We start from the raw sequence: 26735 nt of genomic DNA, 5'->3' as shown, positions 1-26735 counted from the left end.
CAGTCACACAAGGCGAACATTTGATATAATAATTTATCTCCCTTTTTGTACTGTTGTGCTTGAGTGTATCAGCACAAAAAGATGCATCTCTTTATCATTTTGAGTAAAAAGTGATACAGAGATATAGTTTTTAGCCTTCAAAATGTTACTTTCTAGTTTATTATACTTAAATAGCTCTGTAATTGTATGTTATTGCAGTAAGTAGCTTCCAGCTCCTCAGCCAGTCTGACAGTGCAATTTCACCATGTTAGAGACTTAAAAGTGTCAGCAAAACATCATGAGAAGGTTCGGAAATGAGGGAACAATTCTGCCCTTTGTTGTTTGGGTGCTCATATTTAACAAACGTGGATCTCACCACTTGTTTTCCAGGGATCCCTTTGTGTGCAAATTTTTCCCTGCTCTATGTCATAGGTCAAATCCTTCCTTAAAATCCTGTTGTCCTGTGTCCGTTTTACACGGTTTATTCCAAAGAAACAAGTAAAGGTTTATTTTATGCTGAAAACAGAAGAAAAGAGACGCAACGTTTCGGTTGTGGAGCCTTTTTTGGGTGTGAGTTCCTTTGCACCTTACAGGGTATATAAGTATATTACAGGGAATTCCTTATGTTTATCTTTGAAATGTTTTCATGAAATAAATCCAAACTTATGCAGAGAAACACAGGCAAACAGCAGCGTGAGTAAGCCACACAATATTGACAAAGGTCAAAAGCAAGAGATTGGTTACAAGTACCAGAGGGGAGTCCAGGGAATGAAGTCAGGTCGAAGTATGATCCGGAATCCTGGAATCCTCTATCGACCGAGTTCCCAGGTACTGCCATCATGGCAGTCCAGAACTACCTGAGATGGACGTGGTGAATTATTGCTTCTAGATGGTTCAAAACTTCTGTATTTAATTACCACGATAACTGGTGCAGAATGACATGTGGCCAGCTAATGTGTAAATACTAGCTTGCCCCGCCACTCATCCGCAGCCATAAGAATTACACTTTCTGTATAAATACTGGCTAATTTTTGTGTATTATTAATGCTCTCAGTATATCAATCTTATGAGACAGTCTCTTTCATTTTTTGCATACTGCTTTAAAATGTAGAGAAAGTACATTGCCTCATACAGGTAGTATTTTCTGTTTCCTTTTTTATTTTAAATGGCCCCGCTGGATGTGATCAGAGGTTGTTTTTATATAGAATTTTGCATTATGGAATTTAAAACCCAATGAAAGAACATCACTCCTTTTCATCCTTATTGAATCTACAGGTACAGTGACCATGCTCATCTGATGTAAAGCAACATTTTGAATTTAAAATACGTGTACTGTACCAGGGATTGGGATCAGTATCCTCTTTTTGTTTAATTTAATGTGACAAATCGTGACGTATTCTTTTAAGCTGTTTTTTTTTTACATCTGTGCTTTTAATGTAATGCAAGGAAAATTAGCTCTTGTCAATGGAAACAGTACTGATGACCATGTTCAAAAAAGCAGTTAAAATTGAATAATTTTAAGCAGTGTGCTGTAATGGGAATAATGCATTTATTAACAATTTGTGTGTGTACAAGGTACCTTAGCAAACAGTTTTTTAAATGAAGTACAGGGAATTTCTAATGTTGTCTAATGGCATCATGATGTTCTAATGTCATCTCCACCTCTGTCCAGTTACATTAATGGCCTTCGTTAAGGCATGTCAGCACTGCTCTGCCACCATGGATCAGAACGATGCAGGCCTTCTGCTTCAAGAACATCATATCAGCTAAAAAAGACCTTCACAATTTCACAGGGGGTCAACTTTAAAAGGGCAAAACCTCCAGTGCTGACTGCTCTGCTTCATCCTTCATTTCTACAGGTGTTTTTAGCTCTGTGTATTTCACATGAAGATTCTAAACATCCAGGGTAGAAAACAGGAGGAAGTTCATGAGAGTTTGGGATGTTGTCAAAATTGACTCTGTGATATCCCTTTATGACTACATGGAATTCTTTAAGCTAGTGAGTGGAAATGTGCTCAAATCTTTGCAGTGGAGCCACACCAGACACCACGTGCTGCCAGACTGCTAACAGCAAGTAGCCTCTGCCACTCTTCCTGTACAGATTTGCTGTCCTTCCTATAACACTCCTGGTCTCTAGTCTTCACTTGCTGCTAGACAGGCAGCAGTCATACAGGCACTCTCAGCCACTCTTCATGTACAAAGCTGGGTCCTTCCTGTCATACTCCTGCTCTCTGGTCTTCACTCAATGACAGAAAGCCATGCAGCCAGACATGACATAACTTGGGCATGACCACATAGAGAAGATCTGTTGCAGTCTGAAAAAATGCAAACTTGAACAAACACATTTTTCAAAGTCTCAATGAATATGTTCCTTGTCTTGCATTGCCTCAATTCTGTGATTACTAATTCAAACTATTAGGATTAGATTGCATACTCAAATTGTTAAATTGAGTAATCAATTTTCATCATATGGAAAATGACTGGATTGCATTTTAAGTTAATTGCTTTGTAGCATGAAAGATCTTTGAAGGTCTAGTTCTGTAGATCTTGAAATTGAATTTTTACATCTTTAACAGACTGTGATTATTTGGTTCAATCTTGACACTCATGTATCTTGACATCTGCTTCCATATACAGTTAAGAATTAATTTATTCTTGTGTTCCCTTTAGACCAAATTATCACTTCCATTTTAAACCAATACTTATGCAATTAATTACAACTTAATTTTGGTGGAAATAGTCTGAAAACGTAGCTGTCCTGTTCATCAGAATTATACATTTTCTTGAGTTAATTTCCTCTTCTCTGCTCTCTGTGGAAACTGCAGATTCATTTTCTAGCAGATACAGTTATGTGAAAAAGAAAGTACACCCTCTTTCAATTCAATGGGTTTACATATCAGGGCATAAATAACAATCCTCTGGTCCTAACCAACTTTTATAATTAGACGTATCTAACCTCAGACAACAGACAACCCATAACAGATTTCACTATGTCATTTTTTATTCACCAAAAAGTAAGCCAAAATGCAGAAACCATGTGGGAAAAAGTAAGTACACCTTTACTGCTTCCATAGGAATTAAGATGGTAATTAGCAGCCAGGTGCTGCTAATCAAATGCACTTAATTAGTTGATCATCAGGAAGTGTGACCATCTCTATAAAAGCAGACCTTTTGGCAGTTATGTGGTCTGGAGCATTCAGGTGTGTGTTAACACCATGCCAAGAGGAAAGACATCAGCAATTAACTCAGAGAAGCAATTGTTGCTGCTCATCAATCTGGGAAGGGTTATAAGGCCATTTCCAAACAATTTGAAATCCATCATTCTACATAGAGAAGGATTATTTACAAATGGAGAACATTCAAGACAGTTGCCAATCTTCTCAGGAGTGAGCGTCCCAGCAAATTCACCCCACGGTCAGAAATCCAAGAACCCAAGAGCTACATCTAGGGATCTACAGGCTTCGGTTAACGTGTCAAATGTTAAAATTCATGACAGTTGTTCAGTCTTTCTGATCATAGTATGGCTTTCATGGAATGGTAGCCAGATGAAAAAGCCCCTTCTCTCCAACAAGAACATGGCAGCATGGCTTAGGTGTGCAAAGTTGCATCTGAACAAACCACAAGATTTCTGGAACAGTGTCCTTTGGACAGACAAGACCAAAGTGGAGACGTTTGGTCATTATGCACAATGCCATATTTTGGGAAAGCATCACTACAAACACCTCATACCAACTGTCAAGCACGATGGTGGATGGATGGTGATTTGGGCTTGTTTTGCAGCCACAGGACCTGGGCACCTTGCAGTCATCAAGTTGACCATGAACTTTTATTTATACCCAAGTATTCTAGAGACAAATGTGAGGCCATTTGTCCGACAGCTAAAGCTTGGCCAAAATTGGGTCATGCAACAGGACGATGATCCCAAGCACACCAGCAAATCTACAACTGAATGGCTGAAAAAGATCAGAATCAAGGTGTAGGAATGGCCAAGTCAAAATCCAGACCTCAACCCCATTGAGATGCTGTGGTGGGATCTTAAATGAGCTGTGCATAAACGAATGCCCTCAAACATCAATAAACTGAAGCAATCGTTACAATACAGAAAAAGAAAAAAAACAGTCTGCGATTTTTAAAAAATATATTTACAAATTTATTTACAATAACAAAACAAAACTATAATTATAATTACAATAATTTATAATGAGTAAAGAAAAACACAAAAGTTCACTTATCTAAGAATCCCTTTCTGTCAATGCGCTTCTGTCACTGTTCTGTAAATTGTTGTTTCTAGGATTTCCCTTTCAGTTTGTGTCCACCAAAACAGATACACAAGAAGCAAAGTTCAATATCCCTTGATAAACAGTAAATCCAAATATATATTGTATAAATCCTGTTCGTTAGTATAAAATTACTTTTAAAACAGGCTGAATCCCTCTCTGCTCAAACTCCATCTGTTACTCTCTCTGGTGAATTCAAACTCCCCAAAGTTCTAAACCTTTTTTGTCGCTTGCTCCTTTTTAACAGTTTAAATAATCATTCTAGTAAATTCTGGTCAAGAAAGTCCAAGATAACACTAATTATTTACATAAAGCAATGTTATTTACAAATGATGAATATCCTAGTAAATCAAAAATATTTTCAAAGGTAATTATTCATAACACAATGTTGTAAAGAAGAGTGGGCCAAAATTCCTCCAAAATGATGTGAGAGACTGATAAACTCATATGGGAAAGGACTATTTCAGGTTATTGCTGCTAAAGGTGGTTCTACAAGCTACTGAATCATGGGGTGTTCCTGAAAATCTCCTTTAAAGTTTAAAACTGAGAACTGTTTCCGTGTGCTTCAATTCCCACACCTTTTGCCATATGATAATAAAATTGGCACTAGTGTTCTGAATATATCATGGTCCATTTTTAACAGGTTTGTCAGGTGAATATATCATACACAAAAAGTGATGTTTGTTTTATATCACCTGTTTGTGCCTGAGTTTAATTTAAATGTAATCAGTAATTGAGAGCACATTCAGGTAATTTATATTGGTATTGTATAAATGCACATTATTCCTTTATAATGCAATGATGCTTGAAAATATTTTTGAAATCTAAACTGGTTGTTAAACAGCAAATCTATGTAATATGTAGCTCCCACATTAGTACATATTTAGCTTGTCCATTTATTACATTATGATTTAATTCAGATGGTTTTCTTGTTGTTGACCTTCAAATTTAACAAAAAACCTTATCAAAATAAGATTTGACTCTCTTGGGATTCTTTTGTGCAGTTATCCCATTTTCTAAGGATCTTTTCGATCTATATCAGATAAATCTGGAAGCTGTATTGAGATAAATTTTATCTGGTAATCTGGCGAATAAACCACCATTAAATCTGAGCTCTGAGTTTAATGCTGCTTTCTCCTATGTCACACTCTGTTTGCTCACCATCTCCCTCCCTCTCTCTGTCTCAGGTGGCCATTAAGATAGTTGATAAGACTCAGCTCGATGATGAGAATCTGAAGAAGATATTCAGGGAGGTGCAGATTATGAAGATGCTGAGACACCCCCACATCATCCGTCTCTACCAGGTCTCTGTCTCCTCGTTAGCCTCAGCCAAGCCCGTCTCTGTCTCCTCATCAGCTTCTTGCAGATGTGTCCATTCACATTTCGACCTCCGCTTCCACCAGATCCATTTGTGTCAGCCCCTTTGCCTCTGCCTGTCTGTGTGTCTGTTGCATCATCTGCCTCTGCGAGGTCTGTCTGTCACATACTCCACCTATAGCTGGTCTGTTTGATTGCTTGATGACATAACTGCCTTTCACATTGCTTGTTGTTGGCCTGCCTGCCTGTCACGTGTCCGTCTGATGTCCTGCCTGTCTGTCCCACAGGTGATGGAGACGGAGCGGATGATCTATCTAGTGACAGAGTACGCCAGCGGGGGGGAAATATTCGGTATGTAGAGGTCAAGGTTCATGGATCATGGTCTAACGGCTACTTGACAGACCTCTGTCCAAGAATGTTGTCTGTGAATTTAGATCACCAACATTAAAACTTAAGATATTTCAAAATGCTAAAATAAAATAACATATGGTATAAAATTATATTTTTGAAAAATCAACTGCAGAAATAAGCAGAAGGCTTGTTGCCTCTCTCCAGATCACCTAGTTGCTCATGGACGAATGGCGGAGAAGGACGCTCGGCGGAAGTTTAAGCAGATTGTCGCGGCCGTCCACTTCTGTCACTGCCGCAACATTGTCCACCGAGACCTCAAGGCCGAGAACCTCCTGCTGGACCACAACCTCAACATCAAGATTGCAGGTAATGGGGCGCTTTGTCTTCATCTTCCTGCTGGCTCTGCGGTCAAGCTTCCTGCACCTACCCCCTCCTCCTCCCCTGCCTCCGTCTCAGCAGGCTGTGTGTCTCTGCAGACTTCGGCTTCAGCAACATCTACTCACGGGGTCAGCTGCTGAAAACATGGTGCGGCAGTCCCCCCTACGCAGCCCCTGAGCTCTTCGAAGGGAAGGAGTATGACGGGCCCAAGGTGGACATCTGGGTGAGTAAACTATACCCCTAAAGTGCTCCATGCAACTCACCACATACCCTCGCATTCTACCTACTCTATACATCAGCCCAACATCTTTAATATATCTAACACTCAACCCCACCCTACGGACCAAGCTACACTTTTACTGGGGACCCTACCTAAGACTACAGCCCTATCTCATACTACCTGATTCACACTGCTGCCACTTGACAGTCGGGTTTGTATTCACATTCACATCATCTCCTACCCCCTACCCCTGCCCAGATCACAGATCTCTGTCTCTGCAGAGTCTGGGGGTTGTGTTGTACGTCCTGGTGTGTGGCGCCCTGCCCTTCGATGGCAGCACCCTGCAGAATCTCCGGGCCCGTGTGCTCAGTGGCAAGTTCAGGATTCCCTTCTTCATGTCCACAGGTGAGCTTCGCCACACTGGCCTCTTCCACAGACACTATTCCACAGCCCAGCTACCACTTCATGCAGTCCCCGCATGACAGGTGCTGTTTGATTAGATTCTTTGGAATTCAAGAAGAATTTCAACCTGAGTTCTGTGAAGACCACAGCATACTCCCAGAGAATTAACAAGACCGGGGGCATTCTTTGGTATATCTTACTGATAAATTGTTAGCAGTGAAAATGTCTCTTACATTAGCAAAATGGAAAGTTTATTTCATCGGGATCCACTAAGAGCTGCTCCAGTGGTCTACCAGGGTCTCTGACTGCTCACCACCCCATTTAATCCGAATTATTGTTTTGTTAAAGCTTCCAGGAAAGCTTTTCCAAAAAGACAGATATCATCTTTCTGGCACAGGCTTAACAGAATAATGTATTCTGCATTTCATGGTGTGCTGTCTATCTGCACTTGACAAAAAAGCAGAATAACAGCCCTTCCGTCTCTACTCATAGCCATTTATTTATATAAACCTGTTTAACACACATCTACCACTTATTCCACCTTCATGAACCTCCAAAAGGGGTGTGGACTAAATTAACAAAAGGGAAATAATGTATCTTGTAACACATACTGTATTAATGTCTGAACCTTTTGATAAATTCTGGTACAAGAGAGAGAAATCTGATGGTTAAGATGGGCTGAACGATATTGTGCTTGCACCAAGTTTTATGCTAAAATGTAAAGTCATATCTTAATAGATACTATTAGGATATTCTTATGATATATTATTAGAATAAATATTAATCCTATGATTCATTACTGTGATGCACCATTTCTAAATCTCCCGTACATACATAGTTTACTTTAAAAAGTCACTGGGATGCTTATGGAATATAACATAGGCCACCCTATTGTTTTTTGGCCATATTGTCTGTCACACCAGTATTTGTGTGTGTCAGTATTAACAGTGTGCAGCAGTGAGTCCGAGCACCAGTTTCTGTGTGTGTCGGTATTAACAATGTGTGGCATTATGTGGGGCATGTTCAGTGTGGAGGTGAAGCCCTTGTCTAAGGGTGATATGTTGCCTTGACAGCCACAGCTGGGCCAGTTAATTTCCGGAGCAACCAGCTAGCAGGACCTCAGTGCAGCTAAGAGAGGATGTCTGGGACTAGAGAGAGCTGGGGTCGAAGCAGATATAAGATGCTGCTGGAGCAACTATAGTGAAAAGCGTGTCTACCTGGAGAGAGCAGAAAACGGATTCAGGGTTGCAACTTATGGCCCCCGCAATGGGAGAATATTAGAGCGACAGTCGCGGAGAGGATTGTGGAGAGAGTGTAAAGGGTGCTTTTTTGTTTCTTTTTGTTTTCTTTTTCATCGGGACATGCTGCGCCTCTCCTTTCCTGTTCTGCTGTGTATCCTCACTGGGGCAGACTGAGCCTCTCCTCTCCTGTCCCGCTGTGAGGATTCACTGGGGCAGGCTGTTTCTTTTGGCCTTGCTCTTTTTCTCCCAGGCTGAACCCTGCTAAATAGGGACAGTTCAGTCTGGATGCCGCTGTTCCAAGCGGTGCGTTTTTCTTTTTTCCCTTCTCCTTTTTTGTTTTTCTCTTTTTTTTGCTGACCTCACACTGGTGCATCTGCCCCCTCAAACAGGACATTGACTTTTACTGGTGTTTGCTGTGGCTCCTCCCAAAAACCTGCTTTGTTACAGCGTGATAACAGTATCTGACAGTATCAGTGATATCTGTGTGATGGTCTTTCAGACTGCGAATACCTGATCAGACACATGCTCGTTCTGGAACCCAGCAAGCGTCTCTCCATGGAGCAGATCTGCAAGAACAAGTGGATGAAGCAGGGAGATCCAGACCCAGAGTTTGACAGAGTGAGTTTCAGTGCACAGGAACTGATTTTACTTCCTAATTTAATGGATGCTTGTTTCAATGTCACACAATCACACATACTCATTGGATGTGAATAAGTGATCAAGTGCTTAATTCTTTTCCTGATCTTTCCATCAGTTGATAGCTGAATGCGAGCAGGTGAAATCGGAGCAGCAGACAGAGCCCATTAATGAGCAGGTGCTTTTGGCCATGGTGGAGATGGGCCTGGACCGTGAGCGCACACTACAGGTACTGCCACAAGGGGAAGACCATGAGCACACAGCCATTCTCCCATAGTGCTGGAGACAGCACACTGTAGTGCTGCCTTGTGAAACAGTGAGAAAGTAGGCATGCTTCCACAGTGATGAAAGCAGTAAGCACACTGCAGTGCTACATGTGTGTCAAATGGTAGACAGTGAAAACATAGCTTGACTTCCACTGGGTGGGGAGACAGTGAGCACATTCACTAAAATACATTTATGTTGGGAAGCAGTGAGCTTGTTACGCTACATCCCTTGGAAGTGACTGAGCCACTGTTGTCTTTGTGGGCAGTCAACACATCACATTACCTGCCCCTGGGCATGTGCAGTGAGCCTACACCTGTACTGCCACTGGGGGAGATAGTATGCAAATTTTACTCCTGCCTTTGTGAGAAGACAATGAGCACACTATAACACTACCTCTGAAGGAGACACTGCTGCCAGTAGGGGGAAGACAATGAGCATACTACTGTACAGTGGATATCAAACAGTTTTTTATTTTTAATTATTTTACCTAAAAATTATCCATTTGATTTTCACTTAAATATTGTTGGTTACAAGATCTTATTAAAGGTGAAAAAAGGTCTGACATGATTTGTCTTGATTTCAGCCTTTATATCAACAAAAGCTGAAATTTCAATAAGGGTGTGTAGATTTGTTATATCCACTGTATGTCCACTGGGGTGGGGGGTGTCAGGGACAATACTGCAAAGTGGAGCAGAGACTGTGCCTCAGATTGTACCTTTACCCCTCTAGCAGGCTCTTCTCTGACCTTCTCATTTGAAGAGTATCCACTAGGTGCTAAAGTAATAGAGCCAAAGGCACTTCCTGTTTCAAATTTATCCAGTGTACCTTGCTGCAAAGGATACAAGGTGTGTGGAGACCCTGGGGAAATTGATTATCCTGGCTTTCTAGTCCTCAATGATGGAATTGATTGCTTTTAATTGCTGTGAAAGTGGCACCCTGAAGGGGACCACTGTTTGAAACACAAGGCCTTTAGTTCACCTAGGGGGAAGGAATGAGCGTGATTGTTATTTGCTGGGTTCGATTTGAGAGGAGGGACATTAGGACACTCCTTCACGTGCTCTTGTTGTCTCCCTGTAGTCTCTGCACACAGATGCTTATGATCACTACAGCGCCATCTACAGTCTACTGTGTGAACGGCTGAAGAGACACAAGACCCTGCGCATTGCTCCCCCTACCCACAGAGCCATGACCTACCCTGGTATCAACACAGTACAGGTACACCCCAGAAGTGCCCATATATAGAGCAGCACTAGAGAATGTACTACTACATTACTGCACACAGTTAGTGCTCATGGTATGGTACTGTATTTCCCTTACAGTCTACACACTCAGCTGGTCTCACTGTACTGTCCACACTGTACAGAGTACAGACTGCACTTTTACCTCTGTACTGTGCACTTAATAGAGTGCACACTCCACTGTCAGTATTGTCCTTAACAGTGTATAGGGTACAGACTTTACTGTGTTCTGTTTAGACTGGAACCCTTTATAGACAGTGTAGAGTGTGTTTTGTAAATATGAATGTTATATAAGCAATGGTGTCTTAACAATTCTTTTGTGTCTTAAAGATTCTCCTCTTCTTTCTTCTTATCTTCCCCTTTCTTTGTTCTTGCTCTTGCTCTCTCCATCCCATTTTCCCCTGGCCCCTCTCACTCCTACCGCTCTCTCTCTGTCTCCCCAGGCGGATCAGCCCGGCAATCCAGTCAGTATCACTGTCCCTCATGTCCAGCTCATCAACCCTGACAACCAAATTGTGGAGGTCAGTGTGACACAGCTTCCACACACCCAGAGGACTTAACTCTTTCATACCATTCACACAATGCGGATACACATTTTTCTGCTATCTCCTTGATAGCCCACAACACTCATTCGCCCAGTTACGTTTGTGTGTAAAAAAGTATGCATGATGGGATACCTGTGTGCCAAAGCATGACTTGCTCTTTGTGTCTCTTTGTCCTTTCTTTCCTCCCTCTTTCCTGCCTGCAGACGGATGGAGCGATGGCTCTGGACAGCGATGAGGGAGAGGAGCCCTCTCCAGAGGCCATGGCGCGGTACCTGTCCATGAGAAGGCACACTGTGGGCGTGCCAGACCCCAGGCCAGTCTTCCTGCCGTTCACACTACAAACCCGTCTCCCACTGCATAGTGGTTTAGTGCATTTTAGGATTTCTGAGCTGCAGACACTTGCACATGTTGTACAGTTGAAGCAAAATTGTTTTCACTCCATGTGTCTGTCGACATACTGAAAGTAAGGAAAATAGCTTGAAATATCTAGCCTATAAGGACATTTTAAGAGCCTACAACTGGAAAAATGTTGTCAGACTGCAATACACCTGTGTGAACACTGCATAGTGTATTAAAAAAGCACGTGATCATCATGCTGATGTGTTGGAACGAGTGAAAGTCTTTTGATTTGACCAAAATTTATCAAACAGGAATTTGGCAGGGGCAATCAGTCACTTAAGAGAGCTCCAAATATCAAACTGCAGTGTTTCTGATCAAGTACAGCATTTGCTGCAAAAGTATTTTTGACACCTAGAGAGGGGAATGGCGCATCACATGGTTTGAACTGTCCACCAGGCTTTGGACATATGCTGCACGTCTTACCTTGGATTTTTCTACTTATCTATGATTGTTTTCAGTGCATCGTCTGTGCTGACTTTATATAATGGAGACAGTATCTTTACCTCAGGGTTCTTCTTTAAAAGCAGTTGACAGCTAAAACAGGGATGCATGGAGGTGGACACAGCATGATAAGATAGCTGCAAAGCTGGTGTCAGAAAACCTGAAGGATCTGGATCGCAGTTTATGACTGCGTTGTTGAAACAATAGCTGATTGCAACATCCAAAGGAAATGTCCTGGTAAAAGAGACGGATGTTGACTAAACACATATTGGATGCGTCAGAATACTATTATGATTCCAGGTCATGATGTTGTTCATGAAGTTGTTCTGAGGACATACTCCCTTGCAGGAAAAAATAATAAAGCAAGTTGCCTCACAGCTACAAAGAAGCTTTAATAAGCTTTTATCAAAGCTTGATAAGATTCTCAGTAAAAAATCCTAATCATGACTGGGAAAGCAGTACATACAGACTTCACATTTTAATGAACATGGAATTAGAGACCATTTGCTATGAAATATATTGTTCACAATAAACAGCTGTGTTGCACCACTATGTTTTTAAGGGAAGCAGCTGAAATATTGTAAGTGTCCCACTGCACAGACTGCATAGTTTGTGGAAGGCATCTGTCTGGATAAACAGTGCAGTGTGTGCAGTTGTCCCACTGCACAGGCGACATGGTCTGTGGAAGGCATCTCTCTGGATAAACAGTTTGTTCCTTTCAGTGCTGGAGCCTATTCCGGCAAGAAGTGGGCACAAGGCAGGGTCACCCTGGACAGGACACCAGTTCATTGCAGGGCACACACAGACACAAACACACACATTCACACCAGGGCCAATTTTTCCGGGAGCCACCGGTATGTCTTTGGACTGTGGGAGGAAACCGGAGCACCCGGAGGAAACCCACACAAACACAGGGAGAACATACAAACTCGGAGCTGATACCCCAGGAATTGAACCCAGGGCCCAATGTTAACCACTGCACCACTGGGCCCCCTGAGCTATAGAACATTTTAGACTTAATTGTAAACCTGTAGTTTACAGTTATAAACGTAAGGTATTATATTATGAGCAATGGAAAGTGTGCTGTCCTTGTACTGCTGTGAGATGCATACAGCTGCTTTTATGTTAGATCTTTCTCCTCTTTTGGACTCTTAAGTGTTCTACACTGTAAGCTTCATAGTGAAGTTAAATGGCTGTCCTGGTTTAGGTAATGACCATCAGCGTGGTGAACTATCAAAATATATAATTATGATTTTGGATGACAATTCCATTTAAATAGTGTTATTCACAGTTTTTTTCTTGGTAAGAAATAGTTATAAATGTTATAAAACTGAGAACAGAATGAGCTCTGTGATCGTGAGTGCAAGCCTGGATGTTATCCCTAGTTGACAGTGATTTGAATCCTCCAAGAAAGAAAGGGTAGGGTGGGATTAGTTGGGCTGGGTTCTCTCGGTCTTCAGTGCCCCCGTGACCTCCTGGGTGGTTTCAGGCACGCAGTTCTGGGGGGGTGAGGGAGGAATATACCACTGGGGGGGTGAGGGAGGAATATACCACTCCTTCAATCAGTGCAAGCCTGTGAGTCAGGGACGTGTTACTTCTCCAGTTGGTATGGAGTGGTGGGAGAGGGATGCGCATCTCTTCCAATCGGTACAGGGGTGTGGGTGAGGGAAGTGCCTCCTCCAATCAGTGCAGGGGGCTATGTTGTCTGTGATGTGTTAAAAGATGAGTGACTAGAAGGTGGGCAGTTTGGAGGGTCTTCCTATACTTCTTTATTCTCCCCCATGTCTTGATGTGGGAATCATAAGCTATGAGCAGAGATGTCAAAAGCAGCCAGTTAACTTTTGGTGGTTGAGAATATAAAAAATAACTGGAGATTCTAAAGTTTTTTTAAAAAAAGGTTCTTGATTAGTAATATGGAAGAAACCATTATCTTGCCCTCATGGGTCATCAGGTTGTTCTGTCAAGAATGTAGAATGGAAAGTTTGCAAGTGAATGTGTGAAAGCTTTTCACTATTACCAGTGAAATTTACTGGAGACTTCTCACCCTGGCAGGACGGAAATGCAGGAGGAGCTGCAGAAACTGGCCCCTGGGTTCCCTCGCGTGGCTCCACAGCCCCCCTTCCTTCCACTGGCCCCCAATGTCAGCGTCATGCAGAATCTGATGCCAATGCAGATTCTGCAGCCCGCCACACAGCAGCTGGAGTATAAGGTCAGTGTGTGTGAATAGAATCAGCTTCATCTTTAGGTCTCAACTTCACACACAAGCCTGCTGTGTATCCAGTGTGTCACAAGTACTTTACGTAAAAACTCTAAACTGCTGCCTTTTCAACTTGATTATGTGAGTATGGAGCCATAGTCATAATCCTGAACCCTGCTTTAAACCATGGTGATAAAGCACCATGTGAATTATTTTTTGGAGACTGCGTTTGAAGAATGGTGATGTCATAGGTACAAAGTTTGTTTAGTGGTAGATGTGCACAGTAGTGGTATTTTTGAACTAGAGGATTTTCTGGCTGTTTTGTCTTATTTACCTATCCGATTTGGAAGTGTTAGTTATTCATCAAGGCAGGTCATATGTCTAACCCCTCATATCAGCATGACAGTGAGGACTAAATGCTCTGAAACATGCAGCTTTAAGAAACATTCCACTGTGAAGACATGAAAGTTAGGGACACCTAGAGGAAATGTTTCAAGCTCGCAGGCTACGGCCTAGGACATGTTCTCTGACTCAAACACACACAATCCTGTCAGCATTTTTATTGATTGTGTGCCACTGCACGGTTGACCACTAATAAAATCCAACAAGGCTCCAACTTGGCAATGTTCGGACAACAAGGTTGAATCTGATACTGCTGCTCACAATAGAGACCACTACAGACGGAAAAAGACTTCCATGTTACCATGCTATCATCTCTCCGCAGGAGCAGTCCCTACTCCAGCCTCCCACTCTCCAGCTCCTCAATGGAATGGGGCCCCTGGGCCGCAGAGCCTCAGATGGTGGTGCCAACATCCAGCTGCATGCCCAGCAGCTGCTGAAGAAACCACGCGGCCAGTCTCCCCTGGTCACCAGCCCGGTATGTCTCTTAGCCAAACATGTTTATCTATTCTTGTACCATTTCTTATTTACTCTGCATGTCTCTCTGTATGTGTGGCTCCAGTGTCCTCTGTGTCTCTCTGTATGTGTGGCTTCAGTGCTCCCCTTGTGTCTTTGTCTGTTTCTTTGACTATCTCTCTGTCTGTTTCTTCTGGTGTCTGTAACTCCAGCCTATACCTATGCCCATACTCCCTTGTCACCTGCCTTGTCTTTCTCTTTCCTCATATTATACTTCTTGAATTCTCTCTCTTTCTCCCCATTACTGTCTTAAAGTTCGTGGCCCTTTTTCTTTCTGTCTCTGCTGGTGACTAGACAGCCTACGGAAACTCATTTCTTATGTATTTAACCTTACCCCCCGGTCTCTGCCAGCATCCTATCCCAGCCGTTACCCCTGTGGATGAAGAGGGCTCTGATGGAGAGCCTGACCCTGAGGCAGTCCAGAGGTAAGAGAGGTAATGGGCTAGAAGGAGGGCAGGCAAAGGTGTGTCCCAGGCCTCATTCTGTATTAGTACAGCTTCTAAAATGGGAAATACTTCAATGGAAGAGCAGAAGTATGGCCTTATGCAGATTCAGCCATTATTGAGCTCAATACAAAGCAATGCAGTGTTGGGTCTGCCCCACAGAACTAACAAACTGCTAAAGTATTCTAATCCTTTTATACATTACAGCTTCGCGTAGTACATGGTAAAGGTAGGTCTGTTTCAGGCTCAGGTGATTTTCATTGTATTCTGATCTCTTCTTCTCTTAACAGGCTATGAGCAAACCAATTACTGCTGTTTTTACAAATCCCATTCTTTCATACTTTAACAGACCTTGAAGCAGTTTCCAGTAAGGATGGAGTTCTTTAAGTGCTGTGCTGTGTTGTTTGCACCACCGTCAATGCCAAAACATTCCATTTTACTTTATTTTCCCAAAAATAAGATGCACCTTTTTTCTTACAGATTTCAGTGTGGTACAATCAGCCTTGGCTTACATTTGAATACAAGTAAAAAAGAATCAGAAGCTGATCAGGTTGCTGACATACTTACCTCAGGAGTGCTGAACAGTGTTGAAATGTACTGTAACGGATTGCCATTTTGCTTGGTTCCGGCGTGTTATGATTCTCATATAAAAAAACTTTTATATGAATTTTTAATTATACAAAGTAAACAAGAAATCACTGTACATTTTTTCATTTAGAATGAGGTGATCCTTTGTCTTTAAAAGTAGTGAATTATTATTATTATATAATTTTTGTTCACCTAATCATTTAGCTTTAGCCTAGGTTACATTTCATATCTTTGCTTTAATCTTATCTATTCAAAAAATCCTCCTATCCGGAACCCTTTACCCCAACCCCCACACAATTCTTCTGGATATGAGGAAGTTTACTGTAATATAGTATTTTAAACTCCTCACCATTTTCCTTTATATATTTTAAACCATGAGAACCTTTATTTCATCTCAACAATTTCTATTCAGAAAGGTAACTTGTGCTTTGTATGTTCTTTTCCTACAGTCCAAATTTCTGGGTGCAGCTTATATTCGGCTGAATACTTAGTCATACCACAAGTTTTTGCCACATTGTCTTTCTTCTATGTTCTTATAAGTTGTAATTCAAAACTTAAAAAATCATTAATCTTAACATTCACTATAATAATTAAAGTTAATGTGTTAATTACACTATAAATTACTGTCTAAAACCTAAATAAGGTTTATAAATAAGGAAATATTTAGAGAGAGAACACTGGAGCCACACATACAGAGAGACACAGAGGACTACTGAAAGAAGAAAAATAAAAAATATTTAAATATTTTAAAACAGAGGCTCTTCTTAAAAATAGTTCCACAAACAGTAAGCTTCTGTAACTGCTCACGGTTACAGAAATTAGTCAGATTGTTGTTAAATTATTCAAAGTGTCAATTATTCAAGAGTCAAACCATCTACTGATTTGGGTCCTGGGACAGTCCACTTGTGCTCTCATGCTAGAACAAATCTTGACCTTGGGTACAAATATGTAGGTTGTGACCAAGGGTCAGTGCGAGTGTGTAAGGGCTTAAAAGTGATCACTGCCTTTTTTATTTTCTGACCCCTCCTCTCCTCTCTTTATCTCTACCTCTCTCCCTCCCTTAGGTATCTGGCCACCACATCAAAAAGGCACACCATGCACGCCATGACCAACTCCCCTGCCGAGGCACCCCCCGATCAGCAGCGGCAGCAGAGTTCTCGCCCACGGGTGTGGGCACAGCACCTGCCACTGGAGCAGCACTGTCGGTTAGCATGCTAAGCTAGCACACAGGATTGATTCTGGTGTTGACTCACTGGTTCTGCACCCCATACATCGACTGGACACTGAGTGACACATTATCTGATCCTGGTGCTTACACACTGGTACTGGGCCTGATACACTGACAGCCTAAAGTGACTGACTCAATCACACTTGATAACAGGGCCTGATAATTGACTCATCGGTTCTCGATGGAACTCAGTAGTTCTCAATGAAGGGATTGTAATGCGTTTTGTTTTTAGGTCGAGCTATAAGGATTGTAACACTCTCCACTTGCCCACGGAGAGATTCTCTCCTGTCAGGCGCTTCTCTGATGGAGCTACAACTATCCAGGCCTTCAAAGCACACCTGGAGAACAGCAGCATCATTAAACAGCTCAAACAGGTACAGCATGAAGCCTCTCTACATGAGTGTCATCCTGGTGCAGTGTCTTTCTCAGTCTTTGTATGTGTCTAGAGCTGCAGTGTTTCTATTGCGATGGTCTTGACCATCTCACTGTCTCACATCCAGCTTCCCATCAGATTGTCTTCCTCCTCCTGTCTCTGAATCATTGGAGACCCTTTAGACCACTGTTGTGTCAGAACTTTCTTTATACGACATTGTGAGCAGTTACACAGTCTAAGCTCTTGTTCTCTCAGAAATCTGCAGGAATACACAGTTATCCTCCCTCACTCAGGAATGTGAGCAGTTATCAGTCTGAGCTCTTGTTCTCTCAGCACTCTGCAGTTATACTCTCTCTTTCAGGAGTGTGAGCAGTTACAGAAGCTGTATGCAGCCCCTCAAGATGAGCGGCTCCTGGAGCACACACAACAGCAGCACATTCTCTACCAGCAAGAGCAGCAGATTCTACACCAGCAATTACAGGTACAACACTGCCTTGCAGCCTGTGACAGGGCCTGCACTGACGCAACCAGAACAGGCCATGTGTGTGGCTGTGTGTTTATATGGGTGTGTTTGAGCAGGAGTGTGACTGCGCGCCTGTGTGGGTGTGTGTGAGCAGAAGTGTGACTGCGCGCCTATGTGGGTGTGTGTGAGCAGGAGTGTGACTGCGCGCCTGTGTGGGTGTGTGTGAGCAGGAGTGTGACTGCGTGCGCGTGTGTGGGTGTGTGAACAGGAGTGTGACTGCGTGCGCTTGTGTGGGTGTGTGTGAGCAGGAGTGTGACTGCGCGCCTGTGTGGGTGTGTGTGAGCAGGAGTGTGACTGCGTGCGCGTGTGTGGGTGTGTGAGCAGGTGTGTGACTGCACGCGTGTGTGGGTGTGTGTAACCAGGAGTGTGACTGCGCGCCGGTGTGGGTGTGTGTGACCACCGCGTGCCTGTGTGGGTGTGTGTGAGCAGGAGTGTGACCGCGCGCCTGTGTGGGTGTGTGTGAGCAGGAGTGTGACTGCGCGCGGGTGTGTGGGTGTGTGAGCAGGAGTGTGACTGCGCAGGAGTGTAATTTAGCGCTCTTCAATAAAGTGCATCCTGTCAGTTCAAGGAGGTTGCCTATTCACCAGTGGCCGTTTGGGTAACTGCAGGCTTCTGCTGTGGTTGGCAGTTAAGCAGTCTTACTGCCTGGGGGAAGAAGCTGTTACGAAACCTGGTGGTCTTGGTCTGTATACTTTTGTATCATTTTCTGGATGGTAGTAGAGAGAACAAGTTGTGGTTAGGGTGACTGGGGTCTCTGAGGATAGACCTGGCCTTCTTGAGGCATCTAATAGAGTAGACATCCTCCATGTTTGGTAGCGCAACCGGTAGTGTTTTGTGCCAGTTTCACCAAGGAGTACCTTGTGCTCTCGGGCGGAGCAGTTACCATACCAGGCAGTGATGCAGTCGGTTAGGATGCTTTCAGTGGTGCACTTGTAAAAATTTGTTAGGATGTGTGATGGCATGCCGAACTTCTTTAGTCTGCGGACAAAGAATCGGCGCTGCCTTGGCTACAAGCTTGGTGTGGTGGGTCCAGGTTAGTTAATCTGATGTTGACACCTAGGAATTTGAAACTGTTAACTGTCTCCACTGCGGACCCGCTGATGTGCATGGGTGCGTGGTCTGTTCCTCGATACTTCCTGTAGTCCACAATCAACTCCTCAGTTTTGCTGGTGTTCAGAGAGAGGTTGTTGTCCTGACACCATGCTGTCAGCGTTTCTACATCCTCCCTGTAGGCGGACTCATCACCGTTCGTGATCAAGCCGATGATCATTGTATCGTCCGCAAACTTAATGATCGAGTTTGTTTTGTTCTTGGCGATACAGTCATGGGTGAATAGGGAGTAGAGGAGAGGGCTAAGAACGCAGCCCTGGGGGGTGCCGATGTTCAGAGTCAGGGTGGAGGATGTACTTGTGCCTTCTCTCACCACCGGCGGTCAACCCATCAGAAAGTCCAGGACCCAATTGAAGAGAGGGGAGCTTAGTCCTAGGTCTTGGAGCTTGGTGATAAGCCTTGAGGGTACGATGGTGTTGAATGCTGAGCTGTAATCAACAAACATTCTTACATATTTTTCTTTCTTGTCTAGGTGTGAAGGGGTAGTGTGTAGAGCAGTGGCGATGGCGTCCTCAGTTGATCTGTTTTGTCGGTATGCAAATTGCAGTGGTTCCAAGGTGTCAGGTAGTAAGGATGAGTAAGGATAATCAGCCGTTCAAAGCATTTCATTATGATGGATGTGAGTGCAATGGGGCAGTAGTCATTTAGGCAGTTGACTCCGGTTTTCTTGGGGATCGGGACGATGGTGGTTTTCTTGAAGCAAGAGGGGACTGTGCATTGAGTGAGGGAGAGATTAAATATGTCTGTGAAGATGTCGGCTAGGTGATGTGCGCAGGCCTTCAGGACATGACATGACATTCTGAAATGTTGCACATTTATTTCTATTGAATGTTATCAGATCTTCATGTGGTTACTAGTGATCTATAAAGGAAGTCTAAGAGAACATATGTCACCAAAGTTTGTTTAATTTATTTAATAAACAAAGTCGTCCAACATTCAGTGTTCTTGTGTAAAAAAGCTTTTGCTCTCTCAAAGGTTTAACTATGGTCAGCTGTGTGAATCTTTTATTAAACAATTGGGCTGATTTAGGCCAGCACTGTGCTGTATAAAACTCACAAACCCACATGAAACTGATAAAATTCAGTGGTGAAAATATGCAAAACTTCCGAAAATCCGAAAGGGAGCAAATACTTTTTCATAGAACCTTAGAGGGCACCCAGATTCTACCTAGATCAGGCTATACCTCCAAAAAAACAAAATATTCTAAAAAAAGATCAAAAGTGAACTTTTCATGTGGGAGTGCATTTGGACATGATTCATTATTTTGGCATGTCGGGATGAGGTATTGGGTCATGACCCAAGAAGGCATTTGAGTATGTGCTGTTGAGGTGGGAGAGAAGTGTTTAAGTATGTGTTGCTTCTGTGTTGGAGCACAGGTTAAGCAACATCTGTGTATTCACATTGTCTTCCAGGAGTGTATCCGCTCCCCGCAGCCCTCACCCCCCCTGCAGGCACTGTCACTGGGACAGCACGGAGAAGCCCAGCCCAGCCTGCTCACTCACCAGCTACAGAGGTACTCGAGACCATGATTGTTCTAATATTACTGATTGCTTTTGTCAGGTTCATGACTCGTCGTGTTGTGTAATCTTGAGAAGATTAATTCTTTATAATATTGAGTACTGTGCAGTGGTTAGCATTGCTGCCTTGCAGCGCTAGGACCCTGGGTTCAACTGCAGACCTGGGATGCTATCTCCATGGCATTTTTACATTCTCCCCATGTTTGCGTGGATCTCCTCCAGGTGCTCCGGTTTCCTCCCATAGTCCAAAGACATGCTGGTAGGTTAATTAGCTTCTGGGAAAATTGGTATAAGTATGTGTCTGTCTCTATGTGTTCCCCATGATGGACTGGCATCCTGTCCAGGATGTATCCTGCCTTGTGCCAGTTGCTTGCTAGGATAGGCACCAGTGGTTAGCAAATGGATAGGTGGAATACTAAGTTCTATACTCTCTAATCCTAAACACTGACTAGTGCTGTTATCAGTTGCACTGAGAATGCCGATACAGAATACTGTGATTGATAATGATGCTCATTGATTAGTAAGAATTACAGTAAGGATCAATGATCAGTAATATTATTACTTATTATTAAATAATAACAGTTGAGATAGTGCCATGCTGCTCAATAATGTTCTGCAACATTGAACAACACTGATGAAGGTTGATGGATGTTCCTCCCTTGCTCTCTCTTCTTGTCTCTATTTCTCTCTCTTTTGTTTTTCTCTATCCTTCTCTCTGTTTCCTACTCCTTTATCCTCCTTCTCATTCTGTTCCTCTCACTCTCCTTCCTTCACCCATGACTTATTCCTCCTCTTCCTCCTTTCTCTCTCTTCCTGCCCCTCTCCCTCCGGCTGTTTATGTTGGAACCATCAACTTTGTAAAGCCAATCCTGTAACCCTGTCTGTGGATGGTACTGTACTTGAGCTTCAGTCTAAATTGAAAAACCTTGGGGTGATATTTGATTCTGGCTTAACATTTGACCCACATGTGCAGCATATTGTCAAAACATTTTTTTTTCACCTCAGATATGTCGCTAGACTACACCCTATGTTATCACTTACTGTGGCTGAAACACTTTTGTGTTCTCCCAAATTTACTACTGTAATGCTCTACTCACTGGGGTATTTAAATCCACATTGAACAAAGTCCTGTATGTTAATAATTCGGCAGCCAGAATCCTGACCAGGTCTAGTGCAAGTGATCACATTACTCCTATCCTGGAGTCCTTGCACTTGCTTCCTGTCGAGTTTCGTGTCGAGTTCAAAATCCTTATGCTCACCTATAAGGCTCTGCTTGGATCCTGTCTGATCTGTTATTGCCCTACTCCCCATCTCGCAACCTTCGTTTCTCTAATTCTGGTCTCCTAACTGTCCCCCAAGCTCATCTACACTCTTTGGGTGACAGGGGCTTCTCCTGTTATGCCCCTAAGCTCTGGAACTCTCTCCTTAAGGATATCAGAGACTCACCTTCTGTAAATTAGACTCAAAAGCTTTCTTTAAACGAACCTTTACTTAACTGGTTCCATTCTTTACCCCTCTGCTCTTACTGTATTTAGTACCACCATCTACTGTCTCCTCTGCATATTCTCATCGTGTTTATCTTCTGTATTTTTTATTGGTTATTTTTAATTGTTGTTGTTGCTGTTGTCATTCTGTAAAAAAAAATAATAGTTTATTATTATTATTATTATTATTATTATTATTACGCTTCAGGTTGCGGATCCAGCCCTCCAGCCCCCCTCCTACACACCCCAGCAACCACCTTTTCAGGCAGCCCAACCAGAGCCCTCCTCCCGGAAGCACAGCCATGATGCAGGGGCATGGTAAGATTTTCTCTGTCTTTCCTCTTCTCTGTGTTTCTGTATTTCCTTTTGTCAGAGAATGTAAGTCATAGGCATCGGCACTTGGCCCTGTATTGTTAGTGGTTAGGGTACACGGTATGCAAACATGCAGGTGTGGGAAAACACTGGTTTCTGCAGCTATATTTGGGTACCCTTTTCTTAAGCCCATAATGACAAAGTGAAAAATTTGCAAATTTAAAAAAAATAAAAAACTCAAATCTCCCATTTACATAAGTGTTCAGACCCTTTACTTTGACACTCCAAATTGAGCTCAGATGCATCCTATTTCTTTTGATCATCTTTGAGATGTTTCTAGAACTTGATTGTAGTCCACCTGTGGCAAATTCACTTGATTGGACATGAAAGGCACACACCTGTCTTTATAAGGTCCCACAGTTCACAGTGCAAGGCAGAGTAAAAACCAAGCCATGAAGTCCAAGGAACTCTCCGTAGACCTCCAAGATAGGACTATGTCAATGCATAGATCTGGAAAAGGGTACAAACATTTGGCAATACATTGAAGGTTCCCAGGAGCACAGTGGCCTCCATCATTGTCAAATGGAAGAAGTTTTGAACCACCAAGACTCTTCCTAGAGCTGGCTGTCCGGCCAAATGGGATATTCGGGCAAGAAGGGCCTTTGTCAGGGAAGTGACCAAGAACCCAGTGGCCACTCTAACAGAGTTTCAGAGTTCTTGTATAAAGATGTGAGAACCTGCCGGAAGGACAACCATCTCTGCAGCACTCCATCAGTCAGGTCTCTATGGTGGCTAGATGGAAGCCACTCCTGAGTAAAAGGCATATGATAGCCCACCTGGAGTTTGCCAAATGGCACTTAAAGGACTTTGAGAACATTGAGGAAAAAAAGATTCTCTGGTCTTATGAGACAAAAATTGAACTCTTTGGCCTGAATACCAAATGCCATGTCTGGTGAAAGCCAGGTATCGCACATCACCTGGCTAATACCATCCCTATGGTGAAACATGGTGGTGGCAGCATCATGCTGTGGGGATGCTTCTCAGCCGTAGGGACTGGGAAACTGGACAGGATTGAGGGAAAGATGAACAGAGCCAAATACAGAGAGGTTCTTGAAGAGAACCTGCTCCAGAGTGCACAAAACCTTGGACTAGGGCGAAGATTCACCTTTCAGCATGACAATGATCTGAAACATACAGCCAAGACAACGCTGGAGTGGCTTCGAACAAGTCTCTGAATGTCCTTGAGTGGCCCAGCCAAAGCCCGGACTTGAACCCCATAGGAAATCTGTGGAAAGACCTGAAGATTTCAGTTCACCGATGCTCCCCATCCAATCTGACAGAGCTTGAGAGGATCTGCAAGAAAGGATGGGAGTAACTGCCCAAATCCAAGTGTGCAAAGCTGATAGAAACATACCCAAGAAGACTCGCAACTGTAATCACCGCTAAAGGTGGTCCTACAAAGTACTGAATAAAGGGTCTAAATATTTATGTGAATTGGAGATTTCAGTTTTTTAATTTTAATAAATTTGCAAAAATTCCTAAAAACGTGTTTCACTTTGTCATTAATGGGGCATTGTGTGTCTATTGATGGCATAAAAAGAATCACCTCAATCCATTTTGAAATAAGTCTACAACACAACAAAGTGTAGTTGTGTCTAAAGTAGAGGGGTCTGAATACTTTCTGAAGGCACTGTAGCTGCTGACTCTCTCCCTCTTGCTTTTTAACCCCATCTCTCTTGCTGCAGGTGGTCCCTCTTCAGTGCAATACCAGCATAGTGCAGCTCTGTACCAGCCACCAAGTGGTAGCCCTCCTCCACCCGGACTATCCCGTGTTGGACTCTCCCAGCAGCAGCCTGGCCTTCCTCGGAGTGTTGGCATGACCCAAGGCCTGCCTCCACAGCAGGTGACCATTCAGGTGCAGGAGGCGGAGCTGGGGAGTGGAGCACAGCGGCAGAGCTTCCTGTCTACACCGTGTGGCCATCGAGTGTTGGGGAAACAACTGAGCGCAGACAGTGCGGAGACACACAGGTACACACTGCTGAAGAACGGAGAGACTGCTTTTCAGCACATGGCTCACACTGTAACACTGTGACATTTTGTTGCTTAAAATGGACATAAAAGTTGAGTTAGAATTATTTTGATTGAATTTGGAGCGGCCAAACTTTGGAACCCTACTTATAATCACTCGTTGTTTTAAAAATTGATAGCAACTGATAGCTGCGACTCTTGTTCTGTGCAGGAAGAATGATGATCTGCAGTCATCTTATTGTAGGCTCATTGTAGGCTCCACAATGCCTTATAGGAGAGTTCCATGTTGATTGGAGGAGCAGAAGGTGAAGTCATCACAGGCTTTCAGGTGCCAGCAAAGAATAGGATTTTCCGGATTTTGGTGTTTCAGTGAACACCAAGAGAGCCCTAGCCAGCTAATGTCCATCCTTCACTTGGAGTTGTATGTTGCCATATATAATTATACAAGTAATAGGTTTATTCCATGCTGAAAAAAAGAAGAAAGAAAACACAACGTTTCGGACGTGGAGCCTTCTTCAAGGCTCCACGTCCGAAACGTTGTGTTTTCTTTCTTCTTTTTTTCAGCATGGAATAAACCTATTACTTGTTCCTTTGCAGCCTACGCATGCTGACGCAGCTACCCACCTGGATTTATAATTATATATCGGTGTAATTGTGGTCACAGTCAGTTAGCTGGGATAAAATCTGCTATGTCTGGGCTCTAAGGCTTAACCTGCATTCTGAGAAAGCACACCTAAAGGGTGAGACACACAAGCTTTTGATTTGGTACATTTTCATTAATAAAACTTGTATTACTTTAATATTGTATTAAACTTTGGGTTTTTTATTACATATAAAATTGAGAGACTTGATTTCCTTGTCATCATGAGCTAGTAATCTCAAGCTCTCGTATCAGCATCTGGCAAATGAAGACACTTGCTCTTCTAGCTCATTTACACCCACATTCAGTGTGTTTAAGGTTCAATTTCTAGATGAAGACACTGTTCTGTCACAACTCCCCCAACCCATGCAGCTCTTGGCCAGGTCCAGTGGGGGGAAACTTCCGTGTTTGCTGGTGATGTCACCCAGACTCAAACTGGCACTGTGTGGACTCACAGGGCTTGTCCTGTTAGAAGTTCTATTCAGTGGGCTGCTCAGGAAGCTCCAAATGTTTAACACCTTTAAAATAAGGCATGACAAAGAGTAACTATATTTTTTCTTTGTGTTTTCCTCCTATTTTCCCTTCCTCTCTCATATTTCTCCCATTCACTCATGTCTCCATCCACTTCCCACTCCTGTTCCTTTCCATTCATGTCCCACAGTCGCAGTCTGGGCCGGTTCTCGTGCTCCACAGGCTATGACCCAGCTCAGTGGCACCCCCACCTGTTTGGGGAGGGGGGTGGCCGGGGGGTGGCTGCAGTGGCAGCAGCGGCAGGAGGATATGGGCCCTACTTGCAGGGCACTTCTCTGAAAGTCCCAGGGCTGGAGGCCTACCAGGCAGTAGCAGCAGCAGGGGGCTCGGCAGCTGGGGGAGGGTATGGGAGCCCCTCGGCTCTACAGCAGGCCCTACTGTCACCAACACCCCCAGAATACCGGCCTTCACAGCACGTAACGCCAACCTTGCAGGGCCTGCTGTCTCCCCGACACTCTCTCAGTGGCCACGCTGACCCCCGGCTGCCCCCCCAGGACCTGGCAGCATTGCTAAAGAGACAGAGCCCTCGACCGGCACCCCCTCCTGCACCCCACTCTGCCCCTCAAGACTACAGCGACATGCTGCTGCTGCGCCACCTTGGCCAGGGAGACTCCATGGAACCCCCAGGCCCCCCTGGTCCTGGGCCCCAGTCCCATTACTCCCACCTGCTCCAGATCCGGCCCCCGGATCGCAACCCTCCCACATTGCCACATTCCGAAAGCATGGAGGAGGATGAGCCACCACCTGCAGCCTACCCCGATGGGCTTCTTGTCAAGGCTGGCGTTTGTGGGGACCCTGATGGCCTGCTGGGGACCCCCATGCCCTCCACAGCTCCCTACAGCACACCTACACACAGACATGGCTACCTGCGCACAAGCTCCACAGCCAGAGGTGAGGTGCACATGGCACAATAGTCTAATGTATGTGCTGCACACTGCCGGAACTGTATAGACAGTCCACTGTACACACTGAATACTACAGTAACTGTACACACACTGCACTATTCACACAGGACATCTTTAACTGTACATACTGGACACTCCATTAACTGTACACAGTACACTGGTTACTGCAATAAGTATACACAGTTCACTGTACATTCTGACACTACAGTAACTGTACACACGGTAAACTGTAAACACTGAATATTACAGT

At 43.7% G+C, this 26735-nt stretch overlaps 1 protein-coding gene across 2 annotated transcripts in view; it reads left to right on the top strand.

Annotated features, from left to right (window-relative positions):
• The window catches only part of sik3 (SIK family kinase 3), a 52585-nt gene that overhangs the window by 13231 nt on the left and 12619 nt on the right, over nt 1-26735 (top strand). Inside the window, exons 2-21 of one of the 2 annotated variants that reach the window (XM_088939486.1) lie at nt 5444-5560; nt 5861-5924; nt 6129-6290; nt 6401-6525; nt 6804-6927; nt 8665-8783; nt 8920-9030; nt 10146-10283; nt 10750-10827; nt 11055-11164; nt 13744-13900; nt 14613-14765; nt 15155-15228; nt 16899-17039; nt 17295-17436; nt 17797-17916; nt 20481-20581; nt 22278-22387; nt 24127-24409; nt 25711-26471. In XM_088939486.1, the coding sequence (XP_088795612.1) occupies nt 5444-5560; nt 5861-5924; nt 6129-6290; nt 6401-6525; nt 6804-6927; nt 8665-8783; nt 8920-9030; nt 10146-10283; nt 10750-10827; nt 11055-11164; nt 13744-13900; nt 14613-14765; nt 15155-15228; nt 16899-17039; nt 17295-17436; nt 17797-17916; nt 20481-20581; nt 22278-22387; nt 24127-24409; nt 25711-26471 (3190 nt within the window). The remainder of the gene's footprint in view (nt 1-5443; nt 5561-5860; nt 5925-6128; nt 6291-6400; nt 6526-6803; nt 6928-8664; nt 8784-8919; nt 9031-10145; nt 10284-10749; nt 10828-11054; nt 11165-13743; nt 13901-14612; nt 14766-15154; nt 15229-16898; nt 17040-17294; nt 17437-17796; nt 17917-20480; nt 20582-22277; nt 22388-24126; nt 24410-25710; nt 26472-26735) is intronic. The other variant, XM_088939487.1, reaches the window with a different exon arrangement.

Source organism: Atractosteus spatula, chromosome 22 (assembly GCF_055471065.1).
Source record: "Atractosteus spatula isolate fAtrSpa1 chromosome 22, fAtrSpa1.hap1, whole genome shotgun sequence".
In the NCBI taxonomy this organism is placed as follows: Eukaryota; Metazoa; Chordata; class Actinopteri; order Semionotiformes; family Lepisosteidae; genus Atractosteus; species Atractosteus spatula.
The sequence above is the reverse complement of the archived record's forward strand: the minus strand, read 5'-3'. Positions and strand labels throughout refer to the sequence as shown.